Raw genomic sequence first — 27994 nt, forward strand, 5'->3', positions numbered from 1 at the left:
TGATGAGATATGGGAACATGCGTGTCAAGCTAAGGGAACGAGTTACCTCTAAAAGATATCGATTTTTTCCGTTCAGCAACACCATTTTGCTGCGGAGTATTGACATTCGTGGTTTGGTGTATAATACATTACTCTCAAAAATACGTCTAGAAAAATAAAATAGACTTATAATTTATCGTGTGTGTGTGATCAATTGTGTAACAAAATATCTAAATGCAGAATTGAAAGAAGATATATATTTTGTTAACGAAGTGGTCAGTTAAGAGAAAAACTACTCTTGGGCAGCCAAACCCAATACATCCACTATTTAGAAAACAAAGCACTCGCACTTACATAACTTATGCAGTGGTCATACTGTACACTTTGACGTGTACCTATACATGAATGCTTCCCAACCAGGTCTCCTATCTGAAGGGGTCTTCAATGGATTTCTTTAGCTTAGGGCTTCTCCTTAGACTAAACTTCAATGAGTTGATCAAATTACACTAAAAATCCTAAGACAGCTAGCAAATATCTCTGTTTTTGCCTACACACCCTCTCTTAGTACAATGGAATTCAATACCGAATTCTTGAATAATACATGCTTAGAGACCTCTATTTATAGGCTATAGAAAACCTAATACAAGTCTGAATCGGAGTTCTTTAGGTAGCGTTCGGACTTAGGCAATGAGCTTTCGGACGGCAAGCATCAATTGACTTTAAAATACGCGATTCTTCAATAATCTTCAGTCATCGAATTTGGACGGTATAGCCCTAGTGTTTGAACGGTTGCTTGCAATATTCATTGTTCCCAGCTTCCAGTTTGCCGTTTGGACACCTGTGCAAATAGGTGCTCTCAGGAGTTGCTATTCGCATGTCCGAACATCAATGCGAACATGAGTTCCCTGTGGTTGGTGTCTGCTAAGGTGTTCGGACATTCTTCGAACACTGATGGGCGTCCAGACGCTTCCTTTGGGCCGTTCGGACAGTAAGTAGGGAACCGACTTTTGTTAAGTTGTAAACTGCGCAGAATCTTCCTGATGCTTGGAAATTGTCTTTCATGAGCTGATGACACTATTACTTGTCATATTAAGACTTTTCATATTGAGTAAATTAACTTTTGAATATTCTGAAGACTCTGGAAAATACAGCATCCCTGTTAAGCTAGCAGACTTACATAATAGTGATTTTGCCAACAGAATGCAGTCAATTAAAAATTAACACATCTCGAGATTACCAGACATATATTCACCTCCATTGTCAGAACGAACAATTTTAATCTTGGTATTAAACTGAGTCTGAACCATCTTGTGAAACATCTGAAACACAAAAAACACATCACTTTTGTCCTTTAACAAGTAGACCCATGTGGTCTGAGAAAAATCATTAATAAAGGAGACAAACCACCAATAACTAGATAAAGAGACCACTTGTGAGACACATCAATATGAACGAGAACAAATGGTGCATCACTTTTATTGATATTAGGAGAAAAAGACACACGATGGTGTTTTGAAAGTTCACAAGTTTCACACTGAAACATAGAAACATTATTATGCAAAAATAATGCAGGAAACATGCGTTGATAAATTAAAAAGGAAGGGTGCCCTAAGCGTTGATGCCAAAGCCAAATTCTAGCTGCAGAGTCATTCGCCCAAACCGTATGATAAGCATGTTTATGAGCCGACCTTGTGTGTTGGGCTGAGAGTCCAGATAGTACAAGCCATCCTTCAAGTTACCATTGCCAATCATCTTCCTCGTAACTAGGTTCTGAAAGAAGCAATAGTAAAAGTAAAAAATTACTTGACAATTCAACTCAATGGTAATACGTGCAATGGATAATAGATTAGCAGCAAAATTAGGGACATGAAGGACAGAGGCTAAGGCCAGAGGGGGTGATAGAAACAGATCCTTTACTCGACACTGGCAACAGAGAACCGTCAATTATTCTAACTTTGTCTTTGCCTGAACAAGGATTATATGACGAAAATAAAGGAGACATACAGTCATATGATCAGAGGCACCAGAGTCAATGACCCACGGATTATCCGAGGGGGTAGCAGATGCATTTAGAGCAGTGGCTAAATTATCTGTAAGAATGGAGGAGGATGCAGTAGAAAATGTGTCCAATCGAGATATAAGTCGATGGAGTGCTTCTACCTCGTCTTTACTCAGTGCCCCCATATCAGTAGTAGAGGGATGAGTTCTTTACGTTGTGTAATGGGCAGTCTTGTATCATTGACAATAGGTATTACATAATTCATATCAGAAGTATAAGTAGTATTACCTGAGCCAAGATCAGATGTTTGGCATGTAGCATTAGGAATGGTCTTATTTTTCTGGCGTTTGGAGTAAACTCTCAACTCTTCCACAGGCGATGCAGATGGCTTATCAGTAGGAGACTCATTAGTAAGCTGTTGTTGCTTCGACTCCAACATAGGAGTAGGGACAGGTAACAGAGTAGTCACCTAAGGCTAGGGATGAAACCCAAGCCCATGGAGCATGCAGTAGTTGCCTAAGGCTAGGGATGAAACCATAGCTCGGGCTGTCCCATAGAGGCAAGGGGCTGGGGTTTTATCCCTAACCCTTACTGCCCCCCTTTTCCTCTCCTAATGGAAAATAGTTTCCCACTCCTCCAAATAAACCCAACTCTATAAATAGAGGAGCCAATTAGGGTGTTAAAAAAAAAAAAAAAACAACATTGTATACATTCATTCTCAACATAAACGGGAATCGATTTATCATTCTCCTTAGAGAGCTCATACTCTTTGGTAATCTTCAGTCATTGAAGAGAAGATTCTGAGGTTTCAATAATCTTAGAGACATCTGTGATTCATAGCAAGAAGGAGAAAATTCAGTTTGCTCAAGAACACTAAGGAGTAGTCGACTTCACCCTATGTATGTTTTCATTGTCTCTTCTTGTTATTTAATTTTGAATAGCATGATCTCTCCATATTTTTGTAAAGACCAATTGCTTGGTTTGATGCACATAGATCCCAGCAGGATTCCCCCACCACAGCTGTTAGTTTGAGTCCAGCTCTGGATTCTTATTTGATCTCAATATCGAGAGATGAGTTGCTCAGTTATGGGCTACTATTTCTTAGTCAAGTACTGCATCTCACCATCTTTTATCATCTACCAGCGACTAGTTGGTCATCAATTCTGGAGCTAGTAAACATATAACTGGTTCGTCTACTTCCCCCTCTAATTATCATCTTGTTGATTCACCTCAAAGTGTTACCTTAGCTAATGGTTCTCTCACTAGAATTGCTGGTATTGAATTGTTATCTATTCTACATGTTCCTCCTGGTTTACCTCTTAATTTGTTATGGGGTAAACGTAAACTATCATCTTATTTGTAATGTCCCCTTAATCAACCATTGAGGTTGCAATGGACCCTCCGTTAGGATTTTTCATTCAATCCTAACAGAAGAGTTGTCATGTGCGTCTCACGTGCCATTTTTTTTTTTTTTTTTTAACCCTGACTAACCATTACACACCCTTATAAATTTTACAAAAATACAACTACACCCTTAATCTAAAGTCCATTATTTTTTTTTTTTACAAAAAAAAAGGAGTTGGCTCGTGACCAACGGCTAAGATTTTATTTTTTTTCCAAACATATTTGCTTTTTCCATTTTTTTTTTCTCTAATTTTTTTTTGGTTTTCTTACGTTTTTTGGATTTTTTTTTTCTTTATCTTATTAATTGTATTTTTGTCATCTTGGGTCGGAGGGGAAACATTTAAATACGAAGGTAGTTAAAGGAGGGTAAATGCAGTTTCCCCATTTGTTATCCATTAGTAAAATTACTAAAGCTTTTAATTGTTCTATTAGTTTTTATCCGTCTTTGTGCATTTTTCAAGATCTCGAGACGAAGAGGATGATTAGTATGGGACATGAAGCTAGTGGATTGTATTATTTGGATCTTGCAAATATTTCGTCACCTCGAACTCTGCAGTCGTCAATCTCTACTCTTTAGTGTCACTGTTGTCTTAGTCGTCCTTCCATTTATACTTTGAAGCGTCAAGTTCTTAGTCTTAGAGCATTCCTAGCAGCTTCCCAACGATTTTTCCTAAATATAGAGAACAACACTACTTTTTACTTCCCTATCAAAAAACACCCCACAACAGCTTCCCTTCATTTTTCCCTATATCATTAAAATATTATTTTTTTATTTTTACTTTAATTAAAAGTAGGAAAACGAAGATAAAGTAGGAGAGAGATAATATATTTTTTACCTTTGCTTTAATTAAAAGTAGGAAAGAGAAATAAAGTAAGAGAGAGATAACATATTTTGTGAATAAACAATTGAATAGGAAGTGAAAAGTGCTTCCCAATGCATTGGGAAGCACTATTCGCTTCCCAGGGAAACGAAAATTTTAGGAAAGCTGCTGTGAAGGGGTTTTTGTAACTTTCTTAAAATTTTCCCTAAAACTTAGGGAACAGACCCTTTTTAGAGAAGCTGCTGTGAATGCTCTTAATCATGTATCGTCATTGCATTGCAAAGCTTGTTAGCTTAGCAAGCACCACTGTCTCTTTTCTGTCAAGAATTGTTAGTAGGATTTCTAGGCCTTTCAAGTTTGTTCATTTTGATAAATGCGGACCAATTAATGTAGCTTCCAATAAATTTTACTACTTTGTGACCTTTGTAGATGACTTTTCTCGTATGACATGCTTATTTTAAATGAAAAATCGTTGTGTGTTATTTTCCATCTTTCGTATATCATTTGAACTCAATTTGGTCAGAAAATCCATATCTTGCGTTCTGATAATGACAAAAAATATACCTCTAGTTCTTTTGCATCTTATCTTTCTAATAAATGCATTATTCATCAAACAACTTGCATTTACACTCCCCAAGAAAATGGTGTGGTTGAACACAAGAATCATCAGTTGTTAGATGTTGAGCGTGTTCTCTTATTTCATATGCATGTCCCAAAACAATTTTGGAGTGATGTTGTTCTCACTACTTGCTATCTCATCAATTGGATGCCTTTTATTCTTAGATGGTATCTCTTCTCATTCTCTCTTATTTTCTTCCACCCCGTTCTTGCCATTGAAGGTTTTTGGGTCTGTCTATTACCTTCACAACTTAGGTCTAGGTCTAGATAAACTTGATCCTCGTGCTACTAAATGTGCCTTTCTTAGTTATTCCACAATCCATAATGGTTATCGTTGTAATAGTCTTGTTCTTCGACGCTACTTCACTAGTGCCGATGTCACGTTTGTTGAGTCTACTCCATTCTTTACCTCTGCTAATTCTTTGGGTGGTTCTCTTCTTGAGCTTGATGTCTAGTCCATTCCGTTGCTTGTTCCCCCTTTATCTCAGTCTGCCTCTCCTTGTCCAGTCTTGTTGCCAACACGCTCGATTGCCCCACTAGGTCTATACGTGCCGCCCTTGACCATCAACTCCTGCACCTCCACCATTGTCCTTTCTGTCTTCGCATCCAATGTCCTTGCCTACTTCCAATCCTTGACTATTGTTCTTCAGAAAGGTAAACGTTCTTCTACTACCCAACATCCTATAAGTCATTTGTATCTATTAGATCTTTATCTCCTTCACTTTCTTGCTTTATTTCTCATCTTTCTAGTGTTTTTATCTCAAAGACAGTGCATGATGCTTTATCTGATTCTGGTTAAAGGCAAGCCATGGCAATCAAAATAGAAGCCTCATCAAAATGGGACTTGGGAACTTGTTTCATTACCGCCCGGTAAACAGACTGCTGGTTGGAAATGGGTATACACTACTAAATTTAACCTTGATGGCTCCGTTGAAAGATTGAAAGCTTGTTTGGTTGCTCAGGGTTGTACCCAAACATATGATATTGATTACGATGAGGAGTTTTCTTCGGTTTTCAAAATTTCTTTTGCAAAATATCCTTATTTGTTTGGCTGCCAATCTAGATTGACCCATGTTTTAATTGGATATAAAAAAAAAAAAAAAATGTTTTTTTACATGTGGGAGATACATAAGGAAGTTTATATGGAGCAACAACATAGGTTTGTTGCTCAAGGGGAGTATCATGGCCGTGTATTTAAGTTGAAAAATACTTTGTATGGTCTTAAGCAATAACCGAGGGCATGGTTTGGAAAATTCTCTCAGGTGGTATTGGACTTTGGTCTCTAGTGCAGACTATATTCTCCTTGTGGTATATTTAGATGATATCGTGATTACTAGAGATTATTCAGAAGACATTGCTCGATTGAAATAGATTTTTCAGCAAAGGTTTCATACAAAGGATTTTGGAAAACTTCGATATTTTTTTGGGTATTGAGGTTGCTAGATCTCGAACAGGTATCAATTTGTCTCAGAGAAAGTATGCACTTGATTTGTTAGAAGAGACGAGTCTTCTAGGTGCTCATCCTGTTGAGGTTCCAATGGATCATAGTCAGAAGTTACTTAAAGGATGAAGGGGAATTATTTGAAGATTGTGGCAGTTATCGTCGTCTAGTTGGAAAGTTGAATTATCTTGCTATCACCAAGCCAGATGTCTCATATGCAGTTAGTGTTGTTAGTTAGTTCTTTGAGGCTCCTAGGATTTCACATTGGGAAGCCATTAATCTTATTATTCGGCATCTGAAGAGAGCTCCTGGTCTTGGAATATTGTATAGACCAAACGAACATTTTAAGGTAGAAGGTTTTACTGATGTAAATTGGGCAAGTTCTCCCTCAAATAGATGATCTACTACAAGATATTTTACATTCTTAGACAGTTATCTGGTCACTTGAAAAAGTAGAAACATATAATAGTGGCACAATCTAGTGCTGAAGCATAATACAGGGCAATGGCTCATACTGCTACTAACTTAATGTGATCACAACATTTTTCTCTAGGAGATTGGATTTTCAGCTCCTACTCCTATTCCATCGTTTTGTGATAACCATGTTGCGCTACATATTGCGTTTAATCCAGTTTTTTAGGAAAGAATCAAACATATTGAGGTTGATTGTCATTTTATTATAAACAAGATACTCAGAAGAGATATATTTACATCATTCGTGAAGTTTGGAGATCAGTTAGCTGACATGTTTACAAAATCTATGTTGATATCAGTTAGAGTTTATTTGTTCCAAGTTGGGCTTATGTGATTTATATGCTCCACCTTAAGGGGGAGTGTTAGAAGAGATAGAAGGATCTGTTAGTAATAGGGATTTGTTACATGGGTGTTTTGGTCATTGTGTTGATTTTTCCAATTTATGTAATAAAGGGGTGAGAGAGGCTACGTTTTTTAGCTAGCTGTCTATTTCTCTCTAGTATTTTTCATGCAATTTCTACCACACTACTCTTATATGGAAATGCTACTTTCTCAGACATGAAGTTAATCCTTACCTGCTTGCAAAAAACTGAATACCACAAAATGAAATATCATCTGGTCTCCACCTTCGTCAATTTAATACTGGTAATTCTGTGAGAAAAAAAATAATGGTTACTCAATAATAAATTAATAATTAATATTCATGTGTAATGTCTAGGCAACAATCATGATTGTTTCGAAATCTTGAACACCAACTTTTAAGCTGATTAATAAGCATACCTCTTTCTAATGCCATGGATGCCCTCAAGAAGTTCCAGTGTTTCCTGCACCCTCGAATTTTTTCCTGTCTCATTGCTATCTAGTATCAAGGTTGAGACCCTCAAAATGGTCAGAAGTTCTGCTTCAATATTGCTGAGATCTTTATCCAAATGTTCCAAGAAATCCTCATAAGAAGATATTCCATTCAAACTACTGACACTGTCATCTTCATTCTGAATGCCCACACTTGGAGAAGCTTCAAGATCCTCTGCCTCCTTATCAACTGGTAGGTTTTCTTGACCCTCTGAATGGAGTTGCAAATCTTCTGTACCGTCCAGTTCCAGCATATTAGGCTCAAATTCTTTGTTCTCATTCAGATCTTCAGTATTTTCCTGCTTTGGTGATATAATCCGAACAGGACTGGGTGCATCTTCTCTACCAACTTCAAGATCCAAAGAAACATTCCCAACTAGCTGACTTTCATTCAGAGATACGGCCTGAAACGAAATTAGGCTTCTTTTGATCATATTGTAGATTGAGAGATTATGCAATTGAATAAGATCAGGTAAATATATAAAAGTTGAAAATAAAAGAAAAACAGTGGCACAAAAAGAGTGCAAACACAATTAAAGTTAAGCACAAACAGCTTTTTAGTATCGACCTGCATTGATTGCCAGGGTGACCTTTCAGGTCATAAAGACACTTGCAAATTACATAGAAAAGTGTCTTATTTGGTTGTAAATCAAGTAAAAGCTATATAAAATCCAAATTTATTTCGTTAAATCCACCATTTCTTTATGTGAGCCGGTGACCTAGGATACCCTCTTAAACGAATTATATTTACATGGACTTGGTTTGCATAACAAGTGCTAAGGAGAAAGATTGGTTTAAGCCATAGCACATAGGGAAAAGGGAACATGGATGAATTGTCAAACTATCTAATATCTCTTCCTCTCTAAGCTATACGGTCAAATGAAATGCATATGTAACATGGCATGTCTGACATTGTATCACCAGTCAAACACTACGTGGCCACACTTGCTACAAGGATAAGGCTTATTAGACTAAAACAAATGCTACATGTGAGGTTTAGTTTCAGATAGTAGGTGGAGTTTCAGATTGTTCTGTGTGAGAAGTTAAGACTTCAATTAATGTTACAAACTTATTTGACCTTAATTTACCTGATTTGTCCTCCAATATTTAAATTTAAAAGGGTTAATTGCACTTAACCCCTCCTCAACTACCACCTGTCACACGTTAAGTAATGCATATCATTAATAAGCGTCGAGGGCCACAATGCTATTACACAGGATGTAAAATTCCCAATAATGATTAAAAGAATAACATAAATCCACAAATTCAGAAAAATTGAAAAAATGAGGAATATTATATGCCCCCGTCCATATATAAAGCGATTTTACAAATATGTTCTTGAGCTCCTCTACCAACTTCTCTCGATCTTGAAAACATTTTGCATTCCGCTACACATTAAGCACAAAGGGGATATCCTTCTAGCGGCTAAAACTGAACGACTTCCCAACTAACCTCGCCAACAATCTAACAACTCTATCACCCTTCTAGGCAATGTAGGCATATTACCCATTCTACTCCGAAAAGGCTAAAAGTCGCATTCCATAATTCTCTTGCTACTACACAATTGAGAAGAAGATGATCTATAGATTCCCCACTCCTCTTATTCATGCAACATCATTACACCTCTAACTAAAGCTATCCAAAGTCAGAATCTTACCAAGACCACTGCCCACACAAAGAAACTTGCTCTCGATGGAGCATTAACTTTCCAAATACTATTCCAAGGAAAAGATGAACCTCCCAAACTAGATAACTCGTGAAAAAATGACCTCACTTCAAACTTCCTCCTCTTTGAAGGGATCCACCAAAAACGATCCTCACCACCTTGTCTCAATATGAGGGAATACAACAAATCAAAAAACACAATCACCAAATCTACCTCTCAATTCAGTACAGATCTTATAAAATATGCATTCCACTAAATAATACCATTGGAAAACTGCAAATTATCCGCAACCCATGCCTCCTTACAACAAGCAATACTAAACGACTTAGGAAAATATTCCTTTAATGGTTGATCCCGACACCATAAATCATGTTAGAACCTAATCTTAGTTCCATCTTCCATTTCCTATCTGACAAATTTCGAAAAAATTCTCCACCCTCTTCTAATATGTTTCCACATTTCAACTTCAAACGGTCCCTCTACCTCCTTAGAACACCAACTTCCGCTTATACCACATATTTTGCTTCCACCGCCAATCTCCAAAAAGCCTCCCTCTTTGTAGTGTAACGTCATAACCACTTACCCAACAATGCTTGATTAAACCTAGTCAAGTTTCTTACCCCAAAACCACCATTTTGCTTTGGAGAACAAATCTTTGACCATTTAACTAAATGGAACTTAAACTCCTTGTTGTTACCTTCCCATAAAAAGTCTCCCTGAAGTTTCTCAAGCCTATTAGCCACACTAATTGGAATAGGAAACAATGACAAATAATATGTGGACAAATTGGACAAAGTACTTTTGATCAAGGTCAACCTATCAACCTTAGACAAATATAACCTATTCCAACCAGTCAACTGCCTCTCCCCATTTTTTCGACAATGCCGTTCCATATAGAAGTAGACTTGTATATGGTGCATCCAAAGGGAAACCCAAATATGTCATCGGTACCAAAGCCACTCTACACCCAATAATTCTAGCCAAGCTTTCCACATCATCCACCTCACCAATTGGAATGATCTCTGATTTCGATAAATTAACTGTTAACCCCCGATACCGCTTCAAGCATAAAAAGAGACATATTAGATTATGAAGATGTTCACAATTAGCCTCGCAAAAGATCAATGTTTCATCCACAAACAACATATGCAACACAACCATTTCTGCATTATTTCTTTACCCCACTGAAAAACCAACTAAAAGTCCTTTTTCCACTGTGGCCAACATCATCCTACTAAGAGTCTCCATAACAATTACAAAAATTAGAGTAGTTATGGATCCCGTCTTAAACCCTAAGTACTACAAAAGAAACCAGAAAGGGCTCCATTTAGTAAAACAGAAAGCGTAAAGGCACCTCTAAGTATACAAAAAGGACCAAAACAGGAAAAAAGAGAGAAGAGAAGGAAAACACCCACAAAACCCAAATACCCCAACATAAGCAGCCCACAAAACCCAAAGATCATCAGCACATCAAGGGCCCTCTTGCCTTGCCCCAACTAGAACAAAAACCCTTGGCATCATAATTGATCGAGCACTCTAAGTTCTTCACTTCACAACTCCCTTTAAACTTAGAAGTGGAGACTGTAGCCTCATGACGCTCCCTCATGGGAGACCCCATAAGTTTGAAAACAGAAGCTAAGATCAATCGCTACCCCAAAAGAACCACCAACCCTTTCAAAAATGCCTCCCCTCGAAATTCACCCACCTATGAGGAAGACAACAGAGGGCACCCAAACACAGACTGAACCAAAGAGAGAGGAGACCTACTCACTTCTGACGAAAGAAGGACCGCGCCGCTTAGGAGAAGGAAGCCGCGCCGAAGAAGAAGCTTGCTGACCTTGTCTCGAAAAGGCGAAGGTGCAGACACTTTGCCACCAAAGCCTCGGCAAGCAAATGCTCATCCAATCTGCCAACCTTAGGCTTCCGGGAGTATCTAAACACCGACTTTGATTTTGATGAATAAATAGGTGCTCTAGACTCCGACATCATAGGGAGAGAACAACGCAGCCTTTCACCTAATGCATCCGTGCCTGAAGAGCAGTCATCGAGAACATACAGGAACGCTGGACCACACCCAATGAGAGCCGAAGACGGATCTAGCTCAGTCTCACTTCTAGACAGCACCCAAACCCAGCAACCTAGAGCTGGCCTCAGACTCAGATGGCAAATGAGGCTGAATTGCATCGGTAGGCCTCACCGAGGCAGAGGCTACTATCACTGCTGAGATCGGCACAGGCCCACCAACGTCGAGATTTGAGCATGCCAGTGAATTAGAGACGGTGAGATCCAGACCCACTGCTAGAACTAGATTAGAAGAAACCACCGTTGAACCCGAAGCAGAAGCACCCCCGGCGAGGTATAAAGAGTTGGGTCAGAATGCTTGGAAGAGGCCTTGGAGCCCAAACGCCTAGATCCACTGGGCCTTTCTTAAGACTACCTTAGCCCTATTAAGCATCCAACCTGCCACTAAGCAACTGGCCTTGCATTTAAGCCCAAAACAAGCCCAAACTCGGTGAAAGCCTACTTGCACAGACGATCCACTCCCCAAAGAGCTTGAGAAACTTCTTGAAAACACTTGCCTGCTCCTTAGAATGGTCACCATCACCCTCTGTAACCTTGCAACACGCCGAAGCATGCCAGGAACCATCAGAAGCACGAAGGGTTTATTAACTAGAGGGTAATGCGAATGCTTCTCCAAAGCATAACAATCCACCGGCTGCTGTTCCACCGCAAAGTATTCTAGAACTGCCGGAAGATACTTCTCCAAATCACCCCAAGTCACCGCCTGCCGAGCTTTTGCCAGGTTTGACACAACGAACACAACACTACGCTGCTTCCCAGTGCCCTTGACAAAAATGGGAGCCACTGCACACACCACCTCCACGAAGAGGGAGCAGGTATTTTAAATTTGAAAACACGTGGCTGAAATCGGATGATTTTGTAGATCAGGTTAAAAAACTTGGTGGTTGTCCTATGAGTTTTTTGGATTACCAAGTTACATTTTGGCTAGTAAGTTGAAGGCTTTGAAGACGGATTTGAAAAAATGGAATGAGGAAGTGTTTGGTGATGTAGGGAATAAAAAGAATGAACTATTGGAGGGCATTTGAGAACTGGACTGAGTTGAAGAGTGCCATTGTTTAGAGGAAGAAGAAAGGGTTCGAAAGATAGATATGTCGAGAGAGATGGAGAAAACTCTTCTATTTGAGGAAATGAACTGGAAACAGAAATCACGAGCTTTGTGGCTGAAGGAGGGGGACAAGAACACAAATTTTTTCACAGGGTGGCCAACTCACATCATAAATTCAATCATGTTGACTCTTTGAATATAAATGGTGCAATGTCCAAGAATCTTGTGGAGATCCAGAAGCATATAGTCCAGTATTTCAACAAACTGTATTTTGAGCAATTTTCTTGGAGGCCAAGGGTGGATGGTCTATCTTTCCTATCCATTGATGCGGATGAAAGTATTTGGTTAGAAAGAGAGTTTGAGGAGAAGGAGGTGTGGGATGTGGTCAAGGATTTGAATGGAGATAAGGTTTCGAGACCAGATGACTTCACAATGGCTTTCTTTCAGAAGTGTTGGTAAATTGTAAAAAATGATCTTATGGCTGTTTTTGCATAATTTCATAATCGAAGTCAGTTTGAAAAGAGTCTAAATACTACTTTTGTTTATCTGATTCCAAAGAAGACTTGTGCTATGGATTTGAAAGATTTTTGCCTTATTAGTTTGGTGGTGGAAGGGGGTATAAGATTATTTCCAAAGTTCTAGCGAACAAGTTTAAGTCAGTACTGAGAAAGATTATCTCAAACATACATAATGCATTTATTGGCGGTCGACAAATTTTGGATTTAGTGCTTATTGCTAATGAATGCTTGGATAGTCTGATTCGATCGGGGGAATCTGGGCTGCTATGTAAGCTAGATTTGGTAAAGGCATATGATCATGTGAATTGGGACTTCCTGCTCTATTTGCTGCAGCAGTGTGGTTTTGGGGAGAAATGGAGGACTTGGATGCGATTTTGTATTTCTACGGTGAAATTTTCTATTCTTGTGAATGGAACCCCGTTAGGTTTTTTCAATAGCACTCATGGGTTGTGACAAGGGGATCCACTTTCACCTTTATTTTTGTGGTGGTTATGAAGGCTTTGAGCCGGATGCTGATTGCTGCAATGGATCAGGGTCATTTCACAGGGTTTTCAGTGGGACATAGGGATTCTGAAGCTTTAGTTGTGAATCATTTACTATTTGCCGATGACACGTTGATTTTTTGTGGTGCGTAAGAAGAATAAATTCGACATCTGCAGTGTATCTTCTTATGTTTTGAGGCAGCTTCAGGATTGATGATTAATTTAGGAAAATCAGAAATTGTTCCTATTGGAGAGGTAGAGGATGTCGAAGGGTTGGCTCCACTCCTTGGATGTCAGGTCACATCTTTGCCTATGAAGTACTTGGGTTTGCCGTTGGGTGCTTCTTATAAAGCTGTATCTATTTGGAATGGTGTCATTGAGAAAATGGAACGAAGGTTGGTTGGATGGAAGCTAATGTATTTGTCGAAGGGTGGTCGACTGACTCTTTTTAAAAGTACTCTTTCCAACCTTCCAACGTATTACTTGTCGTTGTTCCCTATTCCAATGGGCGTGGCTAAACGTCTTGATAAACTTCAAAGGGATTCTTTGGGGTGGCATTGGAGATGAGGCCAAATTTCATTTAGTGAATTGGAACAAGATCTGTACTCCATTGCATTCAGGTGGGTTGGGAGTTCACAATTTCATCCAGTTTAATTGAGTTCTTCTGGGGAAATGGTTTTGGCAATATGGTAGGGAGAGAGAGGAATTATGACGATTGGTGATTGACGTCAAATTTGAGAGTCTAAAGGGTGGGTGGTGTTCAAAAAAGAGGTGTTGGGTACTTTTGGAGTGGCTGTGTGGAAACATATTAGGAGGGGCTAGGATAAGTTTAGCAACTTTGTTCGTTTTGAGGTTGGGGATGGGTCTCATGTAAGTTTCTGGCATGATTGGTGGTGTGGGGAGAGATCTTTGAAGCAATGTTTTCCAGATTTGTTTAGTATTGTGAGGAATAAAGATATGATGGTGGCAGAAAACTTGGTTGTTCAAAATGGAGTTATTCAGTGGAATGTTATTTTTACGCATCCAGTTCAGGATTGGGAGATGGAGATGGTACCCTTTTTTTTTCGCTCGGCTTTATTCTATTTCGATTCAACATGGAGAGGATGACAGGTTAATTTGGAACCTCTCCAAAAGGGGTTTATTTGAAGTGAAGTCCTATTATTAAGTGTTAAATAGGAAAGATGGCCCTTCATTTCCGTGGAAGAGTAACTGGCGTGTCAAGGCTCTGGCAAGGGTGGCTTTCTTTGTATGGACAGTAGCTTAAGGTAAAATTTTTTGAAGCAAGACAATTTGCAAAAGCGGAATGTTTTGGTGATAAAGTGATGTTGTATGTGTAAAAAGAGTGGGGAGTCAATAGAACATTTGTTTCTTCATTGTGAAGTTGCCTGAGATCTATGGATTTACATTCTTACTTTATTTGGGATAGAGTGGGTTATGCCACGAATAGTGCTGGAGTTGTTGACTAGTTGGGACGCACCATTTGGGTATGGTCCAGCAAAGGAAGTTTGGCGGTTAGTTCCTTTGTGTTTAATGTGGTGTATTTGGAGGGAGCGCAATGCGTGACACTTTGAAGATGTAGAGATATCGATGGTGGAACTAAGGAAGCGTTTACTCAACACGTTCTATATTTGGATAGCTTCTTAGCATAGCTTGAATATTTTTACTTATGCAGATTTTTTAAATTTATTTTCTGTTCGTTCTTATTAGGGGCACTCTTGTATACTTCTTGTGTATTAGGGCTGCATCTCTCTGAGCTTTATTAATGAATTGATATTACTTATCAAAAAAAAAAAAAAACAATGCTATCAATTTCTCCCCATAACAACTTCTCTTTAACAAATACAACAAAAACTCCCAATTCACATAATCATAGGCCTTTTCTAAATCCAATTTGCACAATAAGCTTGTTACCCTTTTTTTTTTTTTTTAATAAGTGCCAATTTTATAAATAACAGCGTAAGGCGCCCCTAGTACACACGAAGTATACAAGAAACAAACAAACACCACAACATTGACCCACCCCAAACAACATCCCACAAAACAATCTAAACCCCTAGGCCCCTGAAGCTCTCAACCCACAAGCTTATCCTCCCGAATATGCTCCTCATCAAGGGCAGAGAGGAAAGCCATAGTCTTATCCTCTTGCCCCTTGGACCCAAACCTTGGTGGTGGAGCATAACAGAGACCACTCCAAATGAGTGAAAAACTGGACACCACCCATAGACTCAACCATCGAAGGAGCATCAAGCAATAAGCTAGAGAAGTGGGACGATGCAGAATCACCGCGATCTGTCAGGAAAGGAGAGGACGAGCACAACTTGAGAAACCCCACATCATCATGCTCTCCTTGACCCACAACCAACTTCAGCTGCCTCATGTCCTTGCAATTGCGCTTATACTGAATCAGAGTCTTAGAAGTGGAGTCTTCCAAAGATAATTGTGGAGGAACCCTACCTTCCGGCGAACCCACCTCAAGCGAAGATTGAGGAAGAGAAAACCCTGAACCAGCAGAACCAGCACCTAGAACCAGCCCTGCTTCCTTCCTCTTCCACCACCCAGCATCAATGTTTTCCAACGCCACAGCCTCCTGAGCTACGGGAGGGGGCATACTCGTAAGGCCAAGAGTATTTGACAACCACTCTTCAGCAGCGGCACTAACAACCACCTAAACCTCTCTTAGCCTTGGACTTACGGAAGTAGAAGTTCAGAGGCTCAGACATGGCCGGCTCACGCCCCAAATACACATGAGCGTGTACCTGGGGGTTAATCATCGTTTGATTAGCGAGAATCTTCTCTTGAACAACTGCTGAGGAAACCACAAAAGTAACTGGAAAATGAAAAGGAAGAGAATCGGTGCTCGAATCCGAACTCGGATTCGAAACCGGATATGGACCTGTACCTGGATTTGAAGCCGTACTCGGATCCGAAACCAAACCCAGACCCAAACTGGACTCCAACACTACAAAAATGATCTCACGCTCTGCAGTTACAAACCCTCTAGCCTTCTTCAGGATGGGCTTAAACCCAACCCGAGCACTCTTGACACCTAGAGAGAGTTTGGGCTTCAGACCCAGTCCAAAGAACTAGGCCACGGTCGTTGAAACCCAGTCTAAGTCTGACCTGAGGAGCCTGAGAAGCTTCTCCGAAAATCTAGGATACTCCAGCTTCATCTTCCTATCCTTGCCACCTCCATCACTCTGGATCTTTTGTTTCTTCTCCATTAACCCTGGTGACTTTTCCTCTAAATCAAAGCAGTTCACTGCCACTCTCATATCCTCTTTGGCTCTAAACAGCGACATCGGCAACAGATCCAACTCGCGCTCTCTGCCATTAGCACCGGCGTAGCCGAGATCTTAACAGAAGAACCAACCACCCCACGCACCACCTCAGCATAAGACAAAATCACCCCACCCTTCTCGGGGCTAACCCCAAAGGAATTCCCACCGGAGGAATTCTGCAACTCCTTCCCCTCCGAAGAACCGACACCGACTCTAGAAACACCACCATCTTGCTCAGCTCACCCGCAACTCACCTCCAACCTCGCCCTTCTCGACCCTCATGGAGCCAAATAAACCCTTTCTAGCCACCAACTGCGAAAGAGGCCATCTCCAAAAATCTACCTACCTGATTTCCATCTCTCCGAACAATCGGCACCTTCGAGTCCTCCCGAAAAGACTTAACAAAGTCCTCAACCCCCCGCAACTTCAGTGTCTCCTTCACCGTGGCCACCAACCAAGTGGAACATAGTGAGCCCAAAATCACCACCCCTGAGAAAGACTTCCTTTATTCCTCCAAACGAAGCTCTGAAATACCAAACTTCGCCAAAAAAAAAGAAATCTTTAGCTTCCACGACAAATCGCCGTTCCATGATTGGCCTCAATTGTTAAGCTTCGAAAAACTGCATCATGAAGGACGAACCCAGAAAAAATGGGGAAAAAGCAAGCCAAGCTATACGAAGAAAAAAAGGAAGATAAGCAAAGAAGTTTATAAAAAGCATAAAGGCGCCCTTAAGCATATAAGAAGTATACAAAAAAGACACCAAAATAGGAAAAAAGAGGGAAGAGAGGAAAAACACCCCCAAAACCAAAACACCCCAACATAACCAACCCACCAAACCCAGAGACTATTACATCACATCAGTGGCCCTCTTGCCTTGCCCCGTCTAGAATTAAAACCCCTAGATCATAATTAATTGTGCACTTTAAATTCTTCCCTTCACGACTCCCTTTAAACTTAGAAGTGGAGACTAGAGCCTCTTGACGTTGCTCCGCATCAACTTGAGCCATAAAGTCTAAAAAGTCCTTCACATTCCCCTCATGGGAGACCCCTAGAGTTTGAAAACAGAAGTTAAGATCAATCGCTGCCGCGGGAGGACCACCAATCTCTTCAAAACCACCTCCCCTCGAAGATTCACCCACTTCTGAGAAAGACGACAGAGGAGGGCAGCCAAGCATAGACTAGAGCCCTTGATTTGAGTCAGCTGTCAATACACTCATTTGCAACCAAAACTGAATCCAGAATCTGTTTCCCCTTAATAAACGCATTCTGCGAATTTGAGATGATCTTCTCCAATACATGTTTCAATCTATTTGCTAGTACCTTAGATATTATTTTGTAGACACCATCCACTAGACTGATAGGACAAAAATCCTTGATATCTACGGCACAAGCTTTCTTTGGGATAAGAGAATGAAAGTTGCCTTAATGCTCTTCTCAAAACTCCCTTGACCGTGATACTACCTGAATACTGCCATAATATCCTCTTTAAAAACCTCCCAAAATGTCTGAAAGAAACCCAAAGAAAACCCATCAAGACCCCTGGGCCTTATCTCCATTCAGTGTTTTAACCCCCTCAAAGACCTCACTTCAGTTTTTTAACCACCTCAAAGATCTCACTCTCCTCAAATTATCTTTCCAAACAAGAACCTTCCTCTTCACCAATGGAATGAAAAGAAAGACCATCCAGTGTTGGCCTTAAACCATATTGTTCTAAATACATGCATATAAAACTACACAATATACTCCCTTATTTCCGTAGAATCTGAAGATAAGGAACCATTAACAATTAATGAATCCACAGTGTTATTTCTTCTTTTCAAATCTGCCACTGGTGAAAAAACTGTGTTCTTATCTCCCTCTCTCAACCACATTGCCCTAGATTTCTGCCTCCAGCTCACTACTTCATAGAGAAGCAACCTCTCCATCTCCTAAGAAAAATCCTCATTTTTCACCCTTTCCTCCTCAATCAAAGTTCTCCCTTCCGCAATGTCATCAAGCTCTCGAATACCATCCATTAAATCCTTTTTTCGCTTCCCTACACTACCAAAAATTTCTTCATTCCATTTTTTCAAATGAACTTTCAAAGCTTTCAACCCCTTTAAACAACGAATCGTTGGCCAAAAAGACATTGCGTTAGCTAAGCTCGTTAAAAGAGATGGAACCTTGAACAAGTGACACAAATGTTCCAATTTTTAACATGAAATGACGAAAATGCCACGAGTTTAGAAACTAAATTTACTTAAATACCCTTGAAGTTAAAAAAATTAAAAGAAAAATCCCTCAAAATTAAAAAATAAAAAAGAAATAAGAAATAAAAAAGGAAAAAAGGGTGGTTGAACCACGCCCAATACCTAGGGTTGTTGGCTGGACCACCCACTGGTGATTCGGGGTGGTCGAGCCACCCCTCTTTTGTTTTTTATTTTTTTATTTTTTTTTATTTGAGGGTATTTTCATAATTTTAGGTAGAAATGAGCACATGCATGTCACGTGTGTTTTTTGCTGTTAGATTTAACGAGCTCAGCTAACGGAAGGGCTTTTTTGCCAAAGATTTGTAGTTTAAGGGGATTGAGTGTGACAGATGGTAGTTCGTGGGAGCAATATGTAAATGAGTGGTAGTTGAGGGGGGTTAAGTCTAATTAACCTAGTTTAAAATATGGGAAAGAGAATAGGATGACTACTTATATGGGTGGTAAGTTTAGGTAAGTGAACTACAGCTCAAATGGCACCTTGTGTGTAACTTACCAATCAAGAAAATAAAATGTAGAGGAAGATAGATTCGAGTTCTATCTGTCATATAACATGGCAAAGATGTCCTATTTTCCTCACTAGCAACCATATTGGATGACACATTCTCTCTCCCCCCTCCCCCCTAAACTGCTAAGTACAACACTTTGGGTAGCTGAACTTCAATAATATCAGAACATGTATGAGATAAATCAAATAATATGGTAAAAATAAATCACTCTGAATTATTCCATCTCTACTTACTTTTTCACTTGACAAAGAGAACTGCCTTACAAACCACAAACTGCGTTTTAAAGCTATCAAGAACCACTAATGCTCCATATTGCAGACAACTTAATGAATGGTAATATCATCAATTTTAGCATGATCAACTATAGAATTTTCTGCCCCTTTTAACATATTTTCCCATAACATGAATGAGGAATAAGAAAAGCATTTTCTGTATCACCTGCATAGTATGCATAAGTTAAAGTTACTTTCATAATCTTCTTCTAGCAATGTCTTATCATGAATAGATGCCTCACAATATGATCCCTTTACCTAATGACTTGTAGGTTTCACCACTTTAAAGTGTTAACACGCCACAAATTTCCAATTTTAGATATATTCACTGCCTGAGAGGCAACATATATAACCCAACTAACAACATATCTCACTCAATGCAATAGAATATGCAAGAAAAGACCATGAAAGTGATATTTTGATATGACTCAGCATGGTGTAACTGAACTTTTGGTATAAAAAATTCCAATGAGTTCCCCAGTTGAATCCAGTGTAGAAATAATACTTTGATAACAATTAGAACTTCATTCTACCTCATTTAACTTCGCCGAAAGCTCATCAAGCAATTCAATGCGGCGTTTTGACTTCTCCAAAGCTAGTATGACCTTTTTTTTCTGTAAAAGCAGTTGCCTTGCATCATTTTCTTTCCCAGTTTGGACACTAATAGCTGCTTGCCGTCGAAGCTTGTCAGCTGCATCTGACAATCGCAGAAGTCTCAGCCTTGCACTATTTGCTGAATCAACCACCATGATTGGTTTAAAATGATGTCATCAAGTATAAGCAATATGCGTCTTATATATGTGGCACTGAAAGCAATGAAGTACATGTTATAATATGCGAATATTTGGGTGGAGAAGATAAATCTGATTTTTAAACAAAGCCTCAAAAGGTGGTCCAACAAAAATAAAATAACTCTGAAACTAGAAATTAAAAAAGAAAATGTCACTCATATTCTGCAATAAGTTAATCTTAATCAAGATTCAAACCAAAAGAACCTATAATTTAGACTAGTCTAGCTTTGATTCCGTAATCAGACAAAAATTAAAAGCAGTAATATTCCCCAGGGGCATAATATAACAAGTAACCAAGACTAGCTCTCCCCACTTGCCAAATAAAATTCATTGCAAACACATCCTCAAGTCTAGCATGACCACTACAATCCTCTCATCACCTTATTTCAAGCTCACAAACAAAATCGTTTAATAACAAAAGTACAAAAATTACATCATTCAAAATAAAAATAGATAATTGCACCATTGGTCTCTATGGTTGGCCTAAATTACAAATCACTCAATGTGGTATCAAAATTAATTCAGAGATCCCTGTGGTTGGCTTAATTTACAAATTGCTCACTATAATCAAATTCCGTAAAAAAATTTGACAGATTCCATGAAGCATCACGTCAGCGCCAATAAGATGGTGACACGTGTCAATCTAAATAAAAATATATAAATCTTTTAAAAATATAAATAAATAAAACTTAAATTTTAAAAAAAATATATGAAAAGAGAAAACGGGTGGTTGCCGGTTGGTGTTGACGTGGCAAACTAACAGATTTTGTTAACTTGTAAAATTTTATTTATTTATATTTTTAATAGGTTTATATTTTTTTTATTCAAATTGACATATGTCGCCATCTTATTGGCGTTGACGTGACAAACTAATGGATTTTGTTAACTTTGTTGACGGAAAACGACTTTAGGGAGTGATTAGTAATTTTAGTTTACCACAAGAACTTTACAATAATTTTTTTATACCACAGAGAGTGATTCGTAATTTAGGCCAACCCCAGAGACCAATGACGTAATTTTTCCAAATAAAAAAAATGCTACAACATATGTGTGAGTGTCTATTGCATTTGTGCAAAGGTTACACAAGACGTAGCATTATTAGGGTAGACAGTTGGTTTGGGTAAATTTGAACATGTTGACGATCTTAGAAAGGGAAGGAAATTGACTGTAAATTGGCATTGAATGAGTAAGAATAGTTGTGAGACAGTAGATCATCTCCTACTACATGTGTTGTGGTGAGGAAGCTATTGTCACTAGTGCTGTTTTATTTGGAGTATGTTGGTTGATGCCTAGGATGATTGGAGGCTCTCACATGCAATAAAGGAATATTGGGTTGTTCATGACTGTTGTAAGATATGGAATGCGGTCTTATGTGGATGTCCTGGTGAGAGAGAAATATCCAGAACACCTACTTCTATCATTTCATGAACCAGAACGAATCATCCTCAACCAAAAAAACAAAAGATATCCTTTTCTCTATAGAGGCAAAAGGTTTTGATTGATTTATCCAGTAAAAGTGTAACAATTTGCAAAATCTTAGCTAACAAACATAAGGTTGGTGTGAATGATTTTATTTTCCCTACAGCACTAACTCAAACAACATTCATGCCCGGGAGAAGAATAGCTGAAAATGTATTGCTTGCACGGGAACTTGTGAACAATTATCATCAAGAAAGGTCTTTTGCAAGGTGTACTATTAGCATTGATATGATGAAAGCGTATTTAATGGGACTTTACACTCTGCATTTTGTGTTAGAGATAATATGTTGGTTGTCCCATATTGTTAAGACAGAAGGCTCATTCCTATTCTCCTATTTATAAATAAGATAGCATTCTTTGTATTGAATCAATCAAGGAATAAAAGTATAATGTAGCCCTTTGGGCTTTATCCTGTGAATATAGGTCATAGACCGAACCACGTAAAATCTGTCTCTATTTTCTATTATTCCACTTTATTTTATTTTATCATTTTGTTCTCTTTCATGGTATCAGAGCTAATAGGCTAACGCCAATTGTTAGATTTTGGGCTAAATCTTTTCTTTTCTTTATATATATATATATATATATATATATATATATATATATATATATATTTATTTATTTATTTATTTTCTGTAATTTATTTATTTCTATTTTTCTTTTAGTTCTTTTATTTCCTTGTTATTTCTTTTTGGTTCAGATTGTTTTCACAATCACGAAACCCTTATTTTCTTTTATTCTTCTGTAATTTTTTTTTTTTTTTGGATTGTTTTCACAATCACAAAATCCTTTTAGTACTGTTTCCTGGTTTCTTGCCCATGTCTCTTTAAGTCACAGAGAATCGCATTTTTTTTACACTGTCTTGGCCCTTTGTTGGCCCATTACTTGTATTCGGCTTTTGTGGCATTGTTTCAAACCCAAACTCATTTCAGCCTATTGTTGGCTTTCATATTTGGCCCATAGTTAGCCCATTATTTATAATTTGACATCTGTGGTATTGCTTTAAGCCCATGCCCATTTCAGCCATCAGTTGGCTTCTATGTATGGCCCATAATTGGCCTATTTCGGCCCAAAAGTTGCCGATGGTCAAGAGCTGCTGATGCTTCCAATTCTGGCGCCATCACCTCCTTTAGTGTTGTGTTCAAAAAGCAAACTAAAGATTTCACAAGTTTCCACCTTGAGTTTGAGGGGGGAATGTTAGAGATAATATGTTAGTTGTCCCACATTGTTAAGATAGAAGGCTCATTCCTATTCTCCTATCTATAAATAAGAGAGATTTATTCAATCAATCAAGGAATAAAAGCATAAGTAGCCCTTTGGGCTTTATCCTGTGGATGTAGGTCATAGACCGAACCACGTAAAATCCTTGTCTCTATTTTTTATTATTCCGCTCGATTTTATTTTAGCATTTTGTTCTCTTTCATTTTGGAGGCAATTTGTATTCCTAAGAGATTAAGAAATTGGGCTCAAGCTTTGCATTACTTCTCCCAAATACTCAATAGCTATTAATGGCAGTTTAGAAGGTTATTCTGATAGCAGGAAAGGCCTGAGATAGAGTGATCATTGTCACATTACCTGTTTGTTGTAATATCTAGATTAGCTAAAGGGCTTTTTGCTTGGACTGGTGTCCTAAACTCCAATTAGTTGAATGATTTTTTTGTTGTAATTGAATAATATTGTTTATTCCTTGATTTATTAATGAATATTGGGCATATGTATTACTATTTACATGTATACCTCTTATTACATATTAACCTGATAGTATCCACCCTAGGAAAATTTGAGGATGTTGGAGGTTAGAGAGAGGTTACACATCTTGGGGAGACTTTTGGTGAATAGTTATTTGGCGGGAGCGGAGTGCGCGGCACTTTGAAGATGTAGAGACATTGATGCTGGAGTTACGGAAGTGTTTACTTAACACATTATAAATTTGGATAGCGGCTCATCATAGCTCAAGTGTTTTTACTTATGCAGATTTTTTAAATTTATTTTCTTTTTATTCCTCTTAGGGATTCTCTTGTATACTTCCTGTGTACTAGGATTGCGTCCCTCTACGCTTTATTAATGAATTGACAACATTTATAAAAATAATAATAATAATAATAAAAAAAATCCTATGTGGTTTAGTTTTGTCGTAAAGACTTGATATGTGTTCTGTTAACCATTTAGAGATATGTTTAGTAATGTAAAGATTACGAAGTGACTGTTGTGATTATGGGGCTGTTGTAGTGACTTGCTGATTATCTGGAGTATTAGGTTTCAATGCCTTGTTTATAACGAAATCAGGTGGATATAAACAGTTATATGATGATGTACAGAACATATTAAAGAAAAAAGATCTCTGATTAATCCGTGAAAATTATTGATGACAGATACATTTGAGAGTCTTAGAAAATAAAATAAGCTTTAGCGCAGATTTTGGATTGGGGTGTTATATTTGTTATTGTTATGGAGGTGTTTTCTAAACTTAAGCAGAATACTATCGAACATGACATTGAGTTTCATCCAAGATGTGAATGGCTTCAACTTTTACAATAGTGTTTTGCTGAGATTTAATGATTTTTGCTGCTGCTCATTTTTTTCTTTTTCTTTTCTGTTTATACTATCATTCAGCATGTTTAGAATGAGGTTAGAGATCCTTTCAGACTAAAGGCAAATCTAAGCACAAGTGAAGTTTTCTTAGCTGGGCTTTTAGATACTGTTAAAACCAAATCTTTTCCATTCTGAACTTTCAGAAAGGACATCTTCCAGTTAAGTATTTGGGAGTGCGTCTGATTTCTGGGAAGCCTTCAGTGCAGGACTGTAAACCTTTGATTAATAAGGTTCTACCAGAATTTCTTCTTGGAATTCAAAGCATCAATAGTTTGGCAGCAGGCTTCAACAGATTCAAGCTGTGCCTTACTGTATGCAGGTTTATTGAACTAACATCATCATCCTTCCTAAGAAGGTTATCAAGGAATCTTTGTTTCAATGCATATCAGTGACAGGGAGAATCAAGCAAATTGAGCAAAGAAGGATTCGGGGGAGGAGGGGGGGCAAGACTGAGAAGATTTGAAGAGTTGAATAAGGCGCTATCATGAGGTACATCAAGGAACATTGTGTTTTAGTGCCAAGATTGTGTTCACGGAGCTGGAGAAAAATTCTCAGCCTGAGACAACTTGCTAGACCTTTTATAAAGCACCATATCGAGCAAGAAGACTCTGGCTCGGTTTGTTAAAATTTTTGTTTTGTCTTTTGTTTTCTCTTCTTAAAATAAAAATATTAACAAACAACCCAAACACAAAACACTCATATAAACATAAAAACAAATTTTACCTTTATGTCACATCAAAACATTTTTTAAAATTAAAAACTAAAAACACCCTCCAAAACACATTAACAAACAGAACCTCTATTATCATCTGGCATGCTGAGGGACCATTAATTCGGAAATTTGGATCAAGGTTGGTTTATGATGCAGCCAGTACTTATGCTGCAAAACTTTCCAGTGTTCCACAATAAGGGTTTTGGACTTGGAATGCAGCAAGATCAGATGAATTAGTTAGGATCCAAAGTCAGTTGTTTGAAGTTAAGTCCATCAAGCTGATTGTCTCTTGGCTTCCTTCAAAATCAATAAACTGAACATGAACTGAGACTTGGGAAGCTAGTAGAACAAAAAAGCCAGAAGTGAATTGGTGGAAACTAATATGGTTCGCTAAAGTTGTGGCTAAACATTCTTTTATTTCTTTCCTTACCGTTAAGAACAGATTGACAACTGGAGAAGGCTTGCAAATTTGGGGTTACGGACAAGACATGGTATGTGCTTTCTATAGAAGCAGAATGGAGATCTGAAATCATTTACTTTTTTGACTGAGTATTCACCAGAAGATTTTGGAATGTCATTCTCAACAAATGAATGATTAGAAGACCAACTCATGACTGGAATGCTGAGCTATATTGGCAAATTTTGAGTCTCAAAAGCAAAGGGTTGAAGTTTTGGTTCTAACAGTAGCTTGGGATGCCACTATATACCATATTTGGTGTAATAGAAATGCTAGAATTCATAATGACATAATCAGAACTGAGGAGGGAATATTTCACGCTGTTCTTCATGATGTGAGGTGCAGGCTTATGACTTGTGAAAGGATTAAGAATAATCAGCATAGGGTTATCTATTGTATGTGGCAAGTTCTTTTTCATGTTTTTGATAGGAAATGAAGATGTGTTTTCTAGTTTTTAGTTTGCAGACAAAAAAAAAGTTTTTAGTTTGCAGACGTTTCTGCCACTGTAGTGTTAAGTGCTTTGTACTTTCTGCTTGGTTGAATGAAATACTAATCCATCCAAAAGGAAAAATGTGTAAAATTAATGTCCAAATAAGTAGCATGAATGAACCACCCTTCCTCCCACCCCACCCCCCAAAAAAACGGAGAGAAGGTGTCAACTATCTATCAACCAATCCATCATATTTCAGTCATGAGCATAGCTAAATTTCCTTCAAAACAAGCAATATTATTACTGATATGTCATAATGACAATACTAACTGTGAGAAAGTTCATATATATTCAATAAGATATACTGCCGTCCCAGGTACCAAATCAATGTTGCAACTCAACCAGCCAAACAATTTTCTGGGAATCACTCAATTATCAAAGAGGAATTAAACTATGACGAAATCCAGCATAATAAAGTGTTTTAGCATTCAAAAAACGCAAATGGGTATCCTTAATTTTCATCAGAATTATGAAAGAGTGCAAACGTGCGTGCATTCATACCCTTGGCTCTGGTTCTCTCTGCCTCGGAGTGAAGCTGATCGAGCTGGGCACGAAGCTGCTCCGTGTTGATGTTGGAGCCTAAGCACATGGTCCTTAATGGAGGCCTGCAAGGGACGGCCATGGCAGTGGCAGTGGCAGCAGCTGAGTTCAGTATCATTGAAATTTTTTAACTCTCTCTCTCTCTCTCTCTCTCTCTCTCGCTGAGCCGACCAGCTTTCTTTGTGTTTAATCCAGTTATACACGGATCATCTTTTTCTTCTTTTTATTTTTCTTCTTCATTAATTAGAGCATATATGCATGTGTTCAAAATTTAATTTAGGAGAACAAAAAAAAAAAAAAGCTAAACAAACATTATACTTTTCTAATTTCATTTTATAAATAAAAATTATTATAAAATATCAGTGACTATCACCTGGATGGTTGAATCAATAACGTTTTTTTTTTTTCTTTTTTTTTCTAAGCTGTTGAATCAATAACTTGATGACATGGCTTTTCTTTTTTGTAGATTCTCATAACTTTGATTTTGAGCTTGTCAATTCATATACACAATCGTGCACCACAATATCCCAGAGAGCTTAAATGGATTATGTAATTGGTTAAAGTTTTTTTTTTTTTTTTTTTTTTTTTTGAAGGGGAAATTTATTCAACATTTTGACTGCGTACATTTTCATTCAAAATGCAAAATAATAATAATTACACTTAACTCTCTCAAGTACCACTCATTTGAGCATTGCCCACGAACTATCAATTGCCACACTCAACATTCTCCCAGACTCCCATTACTAATCCTTGGAAAAAAAGAACAAATGAAAATGAAAAGCCTTTCTAGTAGCTAAGCTCGTTAAATTAGATGAAATTTGGATCGCGTGACACACACATTTCAATTTTTAACGTGAAATGATGAAAACACCTATAGTTTAAAAACTAAATTTACTAAAATACCCTTCAAGTTAAAAAAAATTAAGAGAAAAAAACTCAATTTTTTTTTTTTTTTTTAAAAATAAAAACAAAAAAGGCGTGATTCGATCACTCTCTTGGTGATTCGGGGTGGTCGGACAGGCTCAAATGGGTGGTTGAGCTACCTCTAAACACATTTGGGGGTGAAATGGCCACCCTCATGTGATTTGGCTACCCTCAAATATGCTTGGGATGGCTCAGCCACATATCATGTGATTGGAGGGTAGCCGGGCCCCTCTCAAGTACCTCAGTAGTCTGCCACCCCTAGCAGTGGTTCGACCACCTTTATGCCATTTTTATTAAAAAAATAATAAAAAAAAAGTTCTAA

The 27994-nt window shown here is 38.1% G+C and overlaps 1 protein-coding gene across 5 annotated transcripts; it reads right to left on the bottom strand.

Annotated features, from left to right (window-relative positions):
* Positions 1-218: 218 nt before the first annotated feature.
* Positions 219-26952, bottom strand: LOC133861124 (uncharacterized). Of its 5 annotated transcripts, XR_009898960.1 has the most exons (7): positions 26710-26952; positions 20221-20420; positions 7517-7992; positions 7312-7387; positions 1668-1749; positions 1232-1298; positions 219-1016 (listed from the first exon to the last, which is right to left on the bottom strand). XR_009898960.1 is itself a non-coding variant. In XM_062296840.1 (5 exons), the coding sequence occupies exons 1-4, from the start codon at positions 26864-26866 to the stop codon at positions 7348-7350; spliced, it is 837 nt and encodes a 278-aa protein (XP_062152824.1). In that variant the 5' UTR covers positions 26867-26952; the 3' UTR covers positions 1428-1749; positions 7312-7347. The 5 variants fall into 5 exon arrangements, 3 of the variants coding, with proteins under 3 accessions (XP_062152824.1, XP_062152823.1, XP_062152825.1); XR_009898959.1 differs by having other exon boundaries at positions 219-1298; XM_062296840.1 differs by lacking the exons at positions 219-1016; positions 1232-1298 and having other exon boundaries at positions 1428-1749; positions 20221-20384.
* Between the last annotated feature and the right edge of the window lie 1042 nt (positions 26953-27994).

The sequence above is a fragment of the Alnus glutinosa genome, chromosome 2 (assembly GCF_958979055.1).
Source record: "Alnus glutinosa chromosome 2, dhAlnGlut1.1, whole genome shotgun sequence".
Lineage (NCBI taxonomy): Eukaryota > Viridiplantae > Streptophyta > Magnoliopsida > Fagales > Betulaceae > Alnus > Alnus glutinosa.